At 38.7% G+C, this 13,142-nt stretch overlaps 1 protein-coding gene across 1 annotated transcript; it reads left to right on the top strand.

Moving 5' to 3' along the window:
- On the top strand, positions 1 to 10,451 carry LOC138209464 (sialoadhesin-like). The gene is made up of 13 exons (XM_069168060.1): positions 1 to 51; positions 1,613 to 1,683; positions 3,514 to 3,852; positions 3,952 to 4,158; positions 5,363 to 5,704; positions 5,965 to 6,186; positions 7,056 to 7,310; positions 7,634 to 7,888; positions 8,212 to 8,250; positions 8,612 to 8,693; positions 8,798 to 8,858; positions 9,290 to 9,516; positions 9,676 to 10,451. Exons 2-13 carry the CDS (start codon positions 1,629 to 1,631, stop codon positions 9,755 to 9,757), a joined length of 2,166 nt encoding a protein of 721 aa, XP_069024161.1. The 5' UTR covers positions 1 to 51; positions 1,613 to 1,628; the 3' UTR covers positions 9,758 to 10,451.
- Positions 10,452 to 13,142: the final 2,691 nt, after the last annotated feature.

Genomic DNA, 13,142 nt, shown 5'->3' with positions numbered 1-13,142 from the left:
GGCCAATGGACCGGTTACCCTTTCTGTAGGACTGCATTACTTCAGGAAAAGGTACCGCCCTGTCTTCTTTGTTTTGGCTCCAGTTGAGTGAAACGACCGTGAAGGTTTTGGCCTCCACGTGCCCGAGCATCGAACCAGGCCTGCAACGTTTGTTATTTTTAAAAGTTCATTTGCCGGCTTAGTTAAGTATTAGTACTGGTGTGCGCATTTGTATTTGTATATCACGGTCATAGTAAAAAGTGTGTGGAAAGTAAGTTATTTGGGTTAAAGCTACATATTGTAACAAAAAGTGAAGAACACACTTGTTTCCTTTTTGTTATTATTTGATTGATTTTGCCTTAAAATAAAGTGAAAAACTGTTGTATTTAATTTTAAAACGGTTTCTGGGTGTGTTCATTATTTTTAAAGGTTAAAGGGTTTGTATACACATTTAGTAGCTACATTGTGATATCAGTCTGTTAAGTTATATCTGTGAGGTACCAGGTTTCTTTATTGATCCAAGACTAATAATACCGAGATAATTAGTTATCCGAACACAATTAAATTAAGTAAAGAACTCAGGGCTCTATCTACCGATTTGCATAGTAGAGGGGCTACACACACTTGTCAATGTTAATGCATTCGTGCAAAATAGTGTAGAGAGTGTTTGTACGTGAGTAAGACTGAGAACTGTAAAACACTGAATGTTAGCGAGCAGAAAAAAAAAACCATTTCAAATATGTCAGGGTTGATTGTGGTGGTGATTTAAACATTTAAATATTTCATAGCGACACAAGTTCAGTTGCACTCTGATCAGAGTTAGTTTGTAGAATGTTGAACATTTTTACTACATTTATTACATATTTATCCCTGAGGTTTATCATGCTATATTTTAGAGATCACTGTCAAAAATCATTAAGAGGTTAGCCTCCAATCAGTTAAAAAATAAAAAAGGTAATAGTTATTGTTTTACCTCATCTTATCTAATTGTATTTTATTTGATGTGGAGTTCCTGTACTTTGTCACATGTTACATTTGATGCACAAGTTCTATTTGTGGCATGAAATGTACAAATTACACCTTCAAAATTACACAGTCCTATGTTATCGGTAACTTGGCAACTGGGATGAGTTGCATTTTCAAATCTTTCTGCATTGTACACATTCAGATTTGTATGTAAAAATTAGGTCACAGAGACTCGCTGCAACTCCTCCAGAAGTTGAAAGTACAGGAAGTTGTGACGTGTGAGAAGCCGACCGAACCCCTGCGCCTCTTCTCAACACTCATCACAAACGTTCCTCTTCACTGACCTTGATACTTATTGTACATTCTGTTCAAAACATTAAAGATGCTGTAAAGTAGAAATGAAAATGAGTTTTAAGTTCATCACACCACAGAAGTATGGGTTGTTAACTACAGGGATTTACAGTCATCCGTCTATTCATTAATCATGAAAAGAGGAAGGAGGACGGCGCTTGACAGCTCAATCCTTATCTCTGTTAAAATCAACTTTTCCAACCACAGAGGAAACTGTGTGCAAAGGCCACATCGTCCTGTTTTGATGAAGAAATGTTTACGACTGATTTACAGCAATTCTCATGTATGTGATCTACCTGCTGATGTGATTTAACAGAGACAAGAGAAGCAGCATGAGTGTAACTGCAGCAGCAAGTGGATTTGTTTTCATCCTTCTCTCTCTACCAGGTACTGTACATTGTTCATTGCTATGTGGTTACAGCACTTAAGAAACTCAGAGGATTTTTTTTCTGAGTAAATCGATGCAGCTAATTTGTTGTTGTGCTATGTGGTCTGAATCCTGCAACACCAGACATTCACTTCCTAACTTAAAGATCAAGTCTCAAAACAAACACCATCAGAAAGCTTCTTTACAATTCAGAGATTTTTTTATTTAAAACTTTATAATCATTTATATTTATCTGACAGCTATTAGTTACTGTACAAATTAAGAGTCGTGCATACAAAACACACGGTGTGTACGATGACTTCTTAGTAATGAAACTTGCTAACAGTACATAAGTAGATCTTAATAAGCAATCAGTCAGTTCTGAGAAAATTAGTAGGCAACTTCCTCCATCACATTTTTTGTACAGAAATGACATTTCATGGTTGCAGCTTTTTAAATTGGAGGATTTGTAGCAATTCACCATTTTTTTTGCTGAACAATTGATGACAAGATTGAACTTGATCCACATAAAAATGACGGTGCTGCTTAAAAAGGTGAACATCAATAATAATAGCATATTAATATACCGTAATTTCCGGACTATTGAGCGCACCCACTGAATTTTAAAAAAATAATTATTTTGAACATAAATAAGCCTCACATGTCTATATGTCTTGAGCGCGCTGGATTTAATCTAAACAGTAAACTAAAAACTTACATTGTTTCACCTTAACCCGTTTGGCAATTTCATTGGTCTAATGAAAGCTTCATGCCGCCAAAAAACTGAGCACCGTCACAGAATGTGTTTTTTTGCTCAGTTTTTTGGCGGCATGAAGCTTGTGAAAGCGGGAAAAATCCATAAATTAGCCGCGTCGTTGTTTAAGCTGCGAGGTTCAAAGCGTGGGAAAAAAGTAGCGGCTTATAGTCCGGAAATTATGGTAAGAATGGAACTCACAGGGATCATCTGCCTGCATCGAGTACTGAAATTGAAAATACCATCATTAAGTATCGTGTCACAACACATGTTTAAACACAATAAGTCAAATATGTAACATAAATGTTGTTGTAAAAATGAACACAGAGAAGTTTAGTTTTGTGGCCTGAAACTTTGCTGTTCTGGTTCACTCTTAACTCTGTCATAGAGTTGATATGACAGAAAGTGACATGAAAAAGGATCAGAGTTTTCTGGTCCTTTCAAAGTTTAATATTTCCATCTCACATGTAAAGTTGACACACATGATGTCAGTAATCATAAAGTGGCTTTGTGTCTTAATTTGTGAATCAGAAACTCTTTGCCAACTTGTTTTCTATAACCCAAACCTGCAGTAACACATTGTTTGACTTTTGGAGGACATTTAAGCAGTGAACATACTTTGCTGACTGATCACCTTTTTCAATTGATGTACAACTCTCCACTTTGTCAGTAGATTTTCCTCAGATACACAGTTTAGACATTTGGCTGACACTTTTTTAAAGATTATTTTTAGGCATTTTATGCTTTTATTTGATAAAACATTGATGAACAGGAAATAAGGGGGAGCGAACGCACTCCTCCCACTCAGCTCTCAGGTCACGACTGGCTGACACTTTTAACAGCACCAGTGGAGGCAACAGTAGAAATCTACTGAATGAGTAATCCAGCAGTTATAATTTTATATCTATATTTAAAAAATATATTATAATACTTTTCCTGATTATCAGTAACTTCAGAAACAGTCGCTGAAATAAATCAGCGATAACCATTCGGAGAAATTTCGAACCTCAGCTGAGATTATCGTTCCCTAAAATACAGATGAAAGACTGTTGTTTGTTGTTGTTGTCTGACTGTTTTCTGATGTGCTCTGTTACAGTGGTACAGGCGTACTGGAGAGTGACTTGCACTCCTTCTAAGATTTGTGCAGTAAAAGGATCCTCAGTGACCATAAGATGCTCCTACACATACCCAGCCACAATGAATGGTGTTACTATAGTTGTGAATCAAAAAGTTTGGTTCACTGAACAAAGTGATGATCTGACAACAGACTCATTGTACGTGGGTCGTGTCAGTTCTGATTCTTCTTGGAAGTCTTGCAGTCTGACAATCACAGACCTGAGAGAGAGCGACTCAGCTGAGTACAAGTTCAGGTTCATAACAAACCAACCAGAAGGGAGATGGACTGGTTCCCCTGGAGTCACTTTGTCTGTTACAGGTAATGTTTTTATTCATAAAATCAACAACCAGCGTGAGAGTACATATTGAGACAGGGCATCTACATTTCTGTTGTGTTTTTATTCTCTTCACATTTCAGCTCTCCACGTAGTACCTTCAGGTTACAACCGGAAAACGTTGAGTTGTCAAAGCAGTTGTAGGCTAAATAATAATCCCTCCTACATCTGGTACAAAAATGGACAGAGACAAGACACGCAACCATATATTGATTCACGCAACCCAAATCCTCCAGACAGCTATTCCTGTGCTGCATATGGACTTAAGCATTCAACGTCCCCTTCAGTGTGTGAGTATATTCTACTGACGTAACACCAATCTGGTAGAGACACTAAGGGCCTGATTTACTAAGATCTCAAATAGAGGATACTAAATTGTGTGTTCCTTCCAAAAGTTTGCACATTTGTTTTGCACCCGTTTTGAGGGTGATTTACTAAAAGTAATTGCGTCATTGAAATCAGGTGCAAATCGCTGTATTTAAATGAGGGTTTACGTGTGTTAAAGTGATTCCAGCAACAGAAAACAGAGCGACCGCAAAAGGAAATCTGATCCCATTGAAATTAAGAAATATAAATGAAACAAGAACAAAACGCTTTATAGGAGATTATTAGCGAGAAAGTCGATACTGTGGGAAAAATAAAAACACGAAAAAAAGGCTTCACAATCAACCGTCGGGACGGTGGATGAGATGCTCTAACAAACACCGATCAGCAGGTCCAGATGTTTCTGTGATGAGCTGGTGAATTAGTTTCATTCAGTGTCTCACGAGTGCTCGTGAACCTTATGAAGCTTCCTGTGAATTCTGCGGGACACATTCAGGACCTGTGACAGCTCACCTTGAATAACAGGACTGGGCAGGATATCCAAGCAGCGATACGCTGGAACGACCCAGAGGCAGGACAATGCTGAGTCGTAAGACGTTTTTTAATTGCTGGTATTTCGTGGCTCCTCCTTGTTGTTGGCTGTCAATCATTCAATAACTCAGAAATGTCATCGCTGGACAGTCGATATGTCTGATTATGTTTTCCCTCTGTCATCTAAAAAATGTTTCCACGGATGTAAAACCTCGTTCTCTACGTATTCTTTGGTTTCTCTGCGTCTTCTTCTCACCACAATAAGATCATCCGTCTCCTGATGTACATCTGATTAATACCTTCCTTTCAGTCGTACTAAAATACACAAAATCACTTCTCCTATTTCTACTTCCAGGTTTAGTAAATATTGTTGCGTGTGCTAAACACCAAATATTACATATGCATGAGGGCAAACATGCAAAATGGACGACGTGTGTTAAATTGCACATTTGAAAGACACAACCCTCACTGCACGTCGTCGGTAGATCAGCTTGGACATTTTTTTGAAGGTGGTGTGGAGTTTGCACGGGATTTTACACACGCAGACTTTTAGTAAATCGGGCCCTCTGTGTATTTTAACCAAATCATGTCATCATGATTACTTTCCAACTCTAGCTTAAGAATAATTTTATCTTTCAGGTCTCCGTGGTGGTTCATGCAACAGAGTGAATTACAGCAACAGAAGGATCTGTGCCTTCAAAGGCTCATCAGTGGACATTTCTTGTACTTACAACAGTTACAACAATCCAATACAATCCAAATTCTGGTTTAATGTTCGTCAGTCACGTTACAGGTCCAAAGACCTCAGTGAAGACTCCCGGTACGCCGGTCGTGTCCAAGTCTTAGAAACAGAGAGAGGCCGCTCCACTCTGAGAATCAGTGACCTGACAGACGCCGATTCAGCTGATTATCGCTTCAAATTCAAAACACAAAGCTTTGAATGGGGCAGTGATTTACCTGGAACAACTCTGACCGTCACAGGTACTGATGAACACAAACTGATTTCTTTATGTGAGAGTGTTACACTGTTTGTTTTATTGTGAGGAACCATCTTTGGCTTCCAGTAACGGCGTTACCTAATTTGACTCCCTAAGTTTGTGCAAGTGTGATTTATTCTCATGTTACTTTGTTTCCTTCTGCATTGATCCATTGATTAAATGTTTTAAATACTTTCGTGGATGCATTTGTTCTTTGAGTATTCAGTCACATTCAACATTTCTGTTTTGTTTTCATGTATGCAGCTCTGTGGGTGCAGGTGACCAGGAGACATGTTTATCAGTCTTCCACTAAGGCAGAGCTGAAGTGTCTCAGCAGCTGCAGTCCAGCTGGTCGTCCTTCTATTGTGTGGATCAAGAATGAAGAACGGACACCTGGAAAAGCTTCCTATGAAGGCGTGTTCAATACTGGAGACAACATCTCCTGTGCTTTCATAGGACACGAGGGTTACCGCTCTCCTTCAGTGTGTGAGTTACTTCTCTTCGTGATGTTGTCAGCATGATTGAATATATGACTCAGGGTGTTCTTTTCACTGACTAAAATGTTGTTTCAGTTATTCAGCATGATTCCCAATAATACAAAAGGATGTAAAGATGAAACCAAATGAACAAAGCAAAAGGAACAGAAAGGTTGTGTTGAGTGTTGTGTTTGATCATTGAGGAAAGGAAGAAGCAGTTTGCTTCACTGCTTTCTGGGCTTTCACCAAAGTCATGCAACCGAGTTAGTAAAGACATCTTTTCCTTTTAAGAAGAATGACTTGAGTTTGAGCAAGTTCCCCAAAACAACATATTTATGCTTAAGAGACCAAAACACTTCTTATGATGAAATAAGAGTGACTGTGGGAAACAGGTTGCACTGGATAGGTCATCCGAATATTAGACTTTAATCTGGGAGATCACTCATTGTTTCCTTTTCCAATTACAAGATCTTTTTTTTATCTTTAAAACGTGACCATGATCGTTCTACCACAGTGATTATTCCTGAAGGATAATAATAGAAGGATATTTCTAAAGTATTTTTAGCAACAGGAGAAGCAGGACTGAAAAACCCAGCAAACACACAAGGCATGTACAGTGTATTAAGGACAAGAGGTTTAGGAAATGACCAATAATCAAAGGCTTGTTATTCTTATTAGTTCCCATCCAACAGAGGGTTATAACACAAAGTACTGAGCGAAGCTCCAGGACCAGAACTTTGGACAAACATATAAATACATTATTAAAAGAGAATATTAATTTTGATTATTTTTGTGTATGGTTGGAAGTCTGTTCTATTTGTTTTAGGTGTTAGCTGCAAAGCAGTTTACTTATCTTAATGTTAATATTCTTTCCTCTAGATGCTTCAAGGGCTGCTTCAGCAGTCATGAGTCCCTCTGGTGCGATAATGGAGGGAAGTCTCGTGAATCTGACCTGTAGTAGTGATGCTAACCCAGCAGCGAATTACACCTGGTACAAGGAGCAAACGCAGCTCAGCAAAGAACCACAGCTGGTCTTCAGGTCCATCCAGTCCGATCAATCTGGAAAGTATTATTGCACAGCTGAGAACGAGCTGGGGAAGAAAACATCTGAAAACATCCTTTTACAAGTGAAATGTGAGTGAATAGACAGTTTCAGTCTGTTCAGGCATTTTTTCGTCTTGGCAATCCAGTTATTTCTTCAATTCAACACGTGTACAGCAGACCACACACAGTTAGGTGTGTTAACCCCACATAACAACAGAGACAGAGTAAAGGAACAGCAAAGACATGAGTCCTTGGAACTCTAGTGGCAAAACATCGAGTACAGCGAGCTAAATCATGCATCAATATTTAAAGTCATGACACTTTCTTTTTGTTCTAGGTTGACAATGTAATTAGACTCTTAGCGCTCCTGCTAACTTTTTGTACAATAATCTATGTTCTTACTTTTTCTCCAGATGCTCCAAAGCTTCTGTCTGTGACAGCGAGTCCCTCTGGTGAGATAGTGGAGGGAGGTTTAGTGACTCTGACCTGTCACAGTGATGCTAACCCAGCAGCGAAGTACACCTGGTACAAGGAGAAAACGCAGCTCAGCAAAGAACCACAGCTGGTCTTCAGGTCCATCCAGTCCGATCAATCTGGAGAGTATTATTGCACAGCTGAGAACGAGCTGGGGAAGAAAACATCTGAAAACATCCTTTTACAAGTGAAATGTGAGTGAATAGACAGTTTCAGTCTGTTCAGGCATTTTTTCGTCTTGGCAATCCAGTTATTTCTTCAATTCAACACGTGTACAGCAGACCACACACAGTTAGGTGTGTTAACCCCACATAACAACAGAGACAGAGTAAAGGAACAGCAAAGACATGAGTCCTTGGAACTCTAGTGGCAAAACATCGAGTACAGCGAGCTAAATCATGCATCAATATTTAAAGTCATGACACTTTCTTTTTGTTCTAGGTTGACAATGTAAATAGACTCTTAGTGCTCCTGCTAACTTTTTGTACAATAATCTATGTTCTTACTATTTCTCCAGATGATCCAAAGCTTCCGTCGGTGACAGCGAGTCCCTCTGGTGAGACAGTGGAGGGAGGTTTAGTGGTTTAGTGGTTCAAACAAATACATTTTGGATATTAGTAATTCAAAACAAAGTCAGTCATTCATTTGTAGCCTCGGGTGCACACATATAAAAACACAAAGCTGCTCTCTCAGCATCAGGAGGAACCAACATAATGGCACAGGGGATGTTGAACTGCTGTGCTGCTGCTAACAGAGTTATGTTTTTAGACAAAATCAAAATGAAAAACAGTTCACGAGTTGTAAATTAAAAGACTTCAGTCTGACACTGATTTTTATACACAAATATCTGTTACTAATGGACTCAAAAATCCTGTAATTCAACAATTAATCTTCAGTATTTCATCACTGTTTCCCAGGTTCAATGAAAGCAGCAGCTGCTGGATCGATTTCGGTTATTTTTGTGATTATCGTGTTTCTGTCTCTCTTCCTGTTGATTCGGTGAGCAGATTAGTTTTACGGTATTCAGTAATGCATCTTAAATTTAGGCAGTTGTTAAGTGATTTCATCTGATGATTTGTTTGTTCATTTATTGTCCTATTCAGAAGAAAGAGGTCTTCGAAACAAACCTCAGAGTCCAGAGAGAGATCACACAACATCGCACAGGTAAGGAAGAAGAGTTTTGGTATTCGTCCATCAAATCATCAGCAAGTGTAACTGTCCCTGTCAGCCTCTCTTCTTTCATCCTGTTCATTTCTATCTGACAAACCATACGCCGTATATTTGAATTCCTCTACTGTTTTCCATTCAGACAGCCATACTGTCATAAATGATCATGCGCTGAGGGACAATGTTCCGATCAACACTGTTGTAATGTGCCGTTGTCCCTTCATTCCTGGTGATATATATTCCTTCATCAACACACTCATACGTGTTTGGTATTTAAAGCTTGAGGTTGTGGCTCAGCAGGTAGAGCTGGATGTCCACCCTTCATCCCCCTGATGTTTCACTGTGTGGTTATCTTGTGTTACAGGGCTATAAAAATAATATTACCCACTTAACTAAGTACTGTTGTCGTTGAAATATTTACCCTTCAGCAACATGTGGGTCCAGAAGAAGACAAACCTTCAGCTGCAGCGCAGAAAAAACTAGCAGTGCAACAGGACGACCTTCACTATGCCAGTGTACGTTTCCGTAAGGACCAGGACGATCCTATCTACTCCAACGTTATGCTACCTCAGCCCAACAGAAACAATAATGAAGTGGAGGAGGAGGAGGAAGATACAGAGTACACTGTTGTCAATTTTACCAGTGTCACCCCAGGGTGAGTCCATTTTCTTTGTGCCAAATTAGAAATAGAAAATGACTGCTGTTTCATCCTTGTGATACTGAAATCTGTTCTTTCTTAATGGTATAAATTATTATTCTGAGTTTCTTTATATTATAAAATGTATTTTCATGTTGAATATTTTCCCCGTTACAGATTAAGACGTCAAGAGTCTGTGGAGGATATGTCTGCACTGTACAGCACAGTCAGCAAAAACCAGAGTATGAACACAACATAAATCTGTTACCCGCCTCAGCCTGCTTGTTTGACATAAAGACATTGCAGTTTGTCAAGAACCAAACATTAAAGGAGCACATCTATCTGATGACACACGATACTACAAACTGCTATTATACATACAAGACAGTGATCATCGTCTCAGGAATCCATTACAACCCTAGTCAGCAGTTTCTTACAAAATTGATCTTACTTTTAATATCAGTGTCACCAGTTTTACATTCAGGTGTAAATCATTCTTGTAAAATCCTTAAAAATGTCTCTGAATTATTGTCGTTAAGTCAGTTAGCTAACAGATGGTAAACTAAATACATCCCAATACAAAATGTCCTTCACAAAAGGTGAAGAGAGCCATTAAATCATTTCTAATGTCTTGTCATGTACATTTCTCTACAAGTATTGTTATTCTGCCAGTCCTGTGTTCAGTTTCTCTGTTGTTAATTCAAGTATATTACGTTCAGAGTCAGTGGGGGCACTGATGAGACAATACTCATCAAGTAGTCATCTCATAACTTTAATGGATTTTTATTTACTGTGGTTTTGTTTGTCATTTAAGCCTGTTACTTCTTTCACACCGTTTTCACCTTCTAGCAATAATTTGTTACAATGATGATTGCACTGATTGATTCTGTTATATGTGTTGATATGTTATTTTGATAAATATAATAAAAGTATTCATTTAATAAATCATTAAATCCAGATGTCATGTTAATGCAAGGATGCATTAAAGGACAACCAGGGGACACCGATATTTTGAAAGAGAGTTAATCTCTGATAAAAATTCTCTGAATATGTTGTGTTAAAGTTGTTAGCGGACTAGAATCTCTTCCACTGCTGCTTCTTGACAGTGTGAGCAGCCACACCTCTGGTCTGCTCACAACTCGAGCAATTATTCCACAGTATGACAGATTAGCCGTGAAGAAACAGAATCAAATTCCTGAGCTAAATACATATGTTGGTATTTTCAGCAAAGATCCCATATTGTGCTTTTTTCTAGCTCTTTGCAGGAAAAGCAGGAAGAAGTTTTAGCAATGTCCATATTCAGAACTTTTATTGTTTCTACTTCATCCTTCCTTTGTGTTGCACCCACGTATTAAACCACTTATTTCTGCAGCAGTCTCTCTCCAAACAACTGATCCTTAGAAAGCAATAACACGTAACTTTTTGTTGGAAGCTACAGAATTTAGCTCCAAATGCTCAACATTTATGAACCACAGCAGTTGATCTCTGTAAATCTATTGCGATTTGTATTTTTCAACAATGTTATCTTTAAATTTGTGCCTTCACAAGCTCATCAGTGGACATTTCTTGCACATACAGCGGCCACGATTATATGAAATCAAACTTCTGGTACCGCTTGGTACATCACTGGCAAAGGTACACACAGCCTGAGGACCTCAGGAAAGACTCCCAGCTGGGAGCTTGAGCCCGGCTCCTCAAATCAGACAGAGGACGTCCCACTCTGAGAATCACTGACCTGAGAGAGAGCGACTCAGCAGAATACTGCTTCACATTTGAAACTCAGAGAAGTGAGAGGACAAGAAGGTCACCAGGAACAATGCTGACTGTCACAGGTGAACACAAAGTGACAAGCTTCTGTAGTATTAACTGGTGTGGTCATTTTAATACACAAGCGTTAACATATAAGTGAAGTTTAGCATGAGGAAAAGTAGATACAATTTTAAACAAATGGAGCATTTGCATATTGAAAAAAAAGAAAACTGATGAGTTCCCTTTAAGAGTGTGCTGTTGTTCCCTCACATATAGACCGCTTAAGTATTAGGTAAGATAATGTACATTTGAAAGTAACGGATTGTACATGGTGTTGATATGTATATTGTTGGCAGCAGCGTACCCTCTAGTTTGAAGGGAGAAAAGTTATAGTGACAGAGATGTGTCACTGTATGTGACCTGAGCACAGTGGGAGTTATTACTGTGAAGCCCAGAACAGAAGAGGACGCCAGAACTCCACCGTATCTTTGACTGTAGTGGCAGGTCTGTTGTGCTCGTTCTCCTACAAACACATCCATTCACTGTAGCTTCAGACTTCTTTAAGTATAATAAATATGTATTCAGTAAAGTACATTTTAATGATTTGTTCAGGAAGCAAACATGTCTGAGTTTAAAACAACTAAACAATCCATGTGTGAAAGTACCTTATTAACAAATAAGTGACAACAGAGATTTATTCAAACAAGATCTTTAAAGTATTGTTGTCAATCGCAATCAAAAATGAACGGCCAAGGTAAAAGATCTTTGGTGTGGTTGGTTCCAACACATTCACAAAATTATATTAATATCATAAAAATTGTGTTGCACTGAAGAGACACTATTTTTCCAACAAACATAAAACTGTCAGAGACCTGTCCTGAGGATTGTTTTTTGCTTCATTTTTTTTGGCTGATAATATAATTCACAACAGTTATGTTTCAGTTTCTGGTTTTTTTCGCAGGTACATCAAGATCAGACGTTAGAAAAATAGTTTTTGTTTTTGTGTTTTTAGCCATCCTCTGTGTCTTCCTGTGGAAAAGGTGAGCAGTTCCAGATCACATGATTTTACTATAATGATACATAAACCTTAACATAAAGGTTAATACATAACAGATACATTATATGATTTGTTCCTCTTCTCCATTCAGGCTGTGCAAAACTTGCAAATCCAAATCTAAATTTTATTGAAATAAATCCACAGTCATGCTACTGTGCAAAAATTCAATTCAATTCAGCAAGACTTTACAATATTATACAGAGAAACCCAACAATTCAACAATTCCCACGTAAGCTAGGAGGAAAAAAAACCTCCTCTTTAAGGGAGAAAAACCTCCAACAGAGGGAAGGAAAAACTCCCTCTTAACAGGAAGAAACCTCCGACAGAACCAGGCTCAGAGGTGGGCGGCCATCTGCCTCGACCGGTTGGGGTGAGAGGAGAGCAGAGAGAGAAAAGGACAGCATAGAGATAGAAGATAATAACTGTTGGTGGAGACATGCAGCTCCATGGTGGGACATCTGCAAAAGAAAGAAGAGAAACTACGCAAGCGAGGGAACTGAAAGGAGACAACATACAATAAGAAAAATATATGGGAGCAAAAAAGATGGTGAGGTATGAGTCAGTTAAAGAGTAGGAGGAAAGAAAAGAAGCTCAGCATGTAATGAGGTCCCCCAGCAGCCTCGGCCTATAACAGCATAACTAAGGGTTGATTCAGGTCTACCCGAGCCAGCCCTAACTATAGGCTTTATCAAAAAGGAACGTTTTGAGTCTAATCTTAAAGCTAGAGAGGGTTTCTGCCCCTCGAACACAAACTGGGAGCTGGTTGGTTCCACAGGAGAGGAGCCTGAAAACTGAAGGCTCTGTAATCTCTGGGAACCACAAGCAGACCAGCGTACAG

This window comes from Embiotoca jacksoni, unplaced genomic scaffold (assembly GCF_022577435.1).
Source record: "Embiotoca jacksoni isolate LCO1_2020_lvr unplaced genomic scaffold, fEmbJac1.0.p SCAF_4, whole genome shotgun sequence".
In the NCBI taxonomy this organism is placed as follows: domain Eukaryota; kingdom Metazoa; phylum Chordata; class Actinopteri; family Embiotocidae; genus Embiotoca; species Embiotoca jacksoni.
The sequence above is the reverse complement of the archived record's forward strand: the minus strand, read 5'-3'. Positions and strand labels throughout refer to the sequence as shown.

Excerpts from the sequence above, each read along its gene's own strand:
- LOC138209464 (XM_069168060.1), top strand. The coding sequence starts at position 1,629 with ATGAGTGTAACTGCAGCAGCAAGTGGATTTGTTTTCATCCTTCTCTCT. Across the intron at positions 1,684-3,513 it reads CATCCTTCTCTCTCTACCAG|TGGTACAGGCGTACTGGAGA; the intron begins GTACTGTACATT and ends GCTCTGTTACAG. Across the intron at positions 8,251-8,611 it reads GGTGACAGCGAGTCCCTCTG|GTTCAATGAAAGCAGCAGCT; the intron begins GTGAGACAGTGG and ends ACTGTTTCCCAG.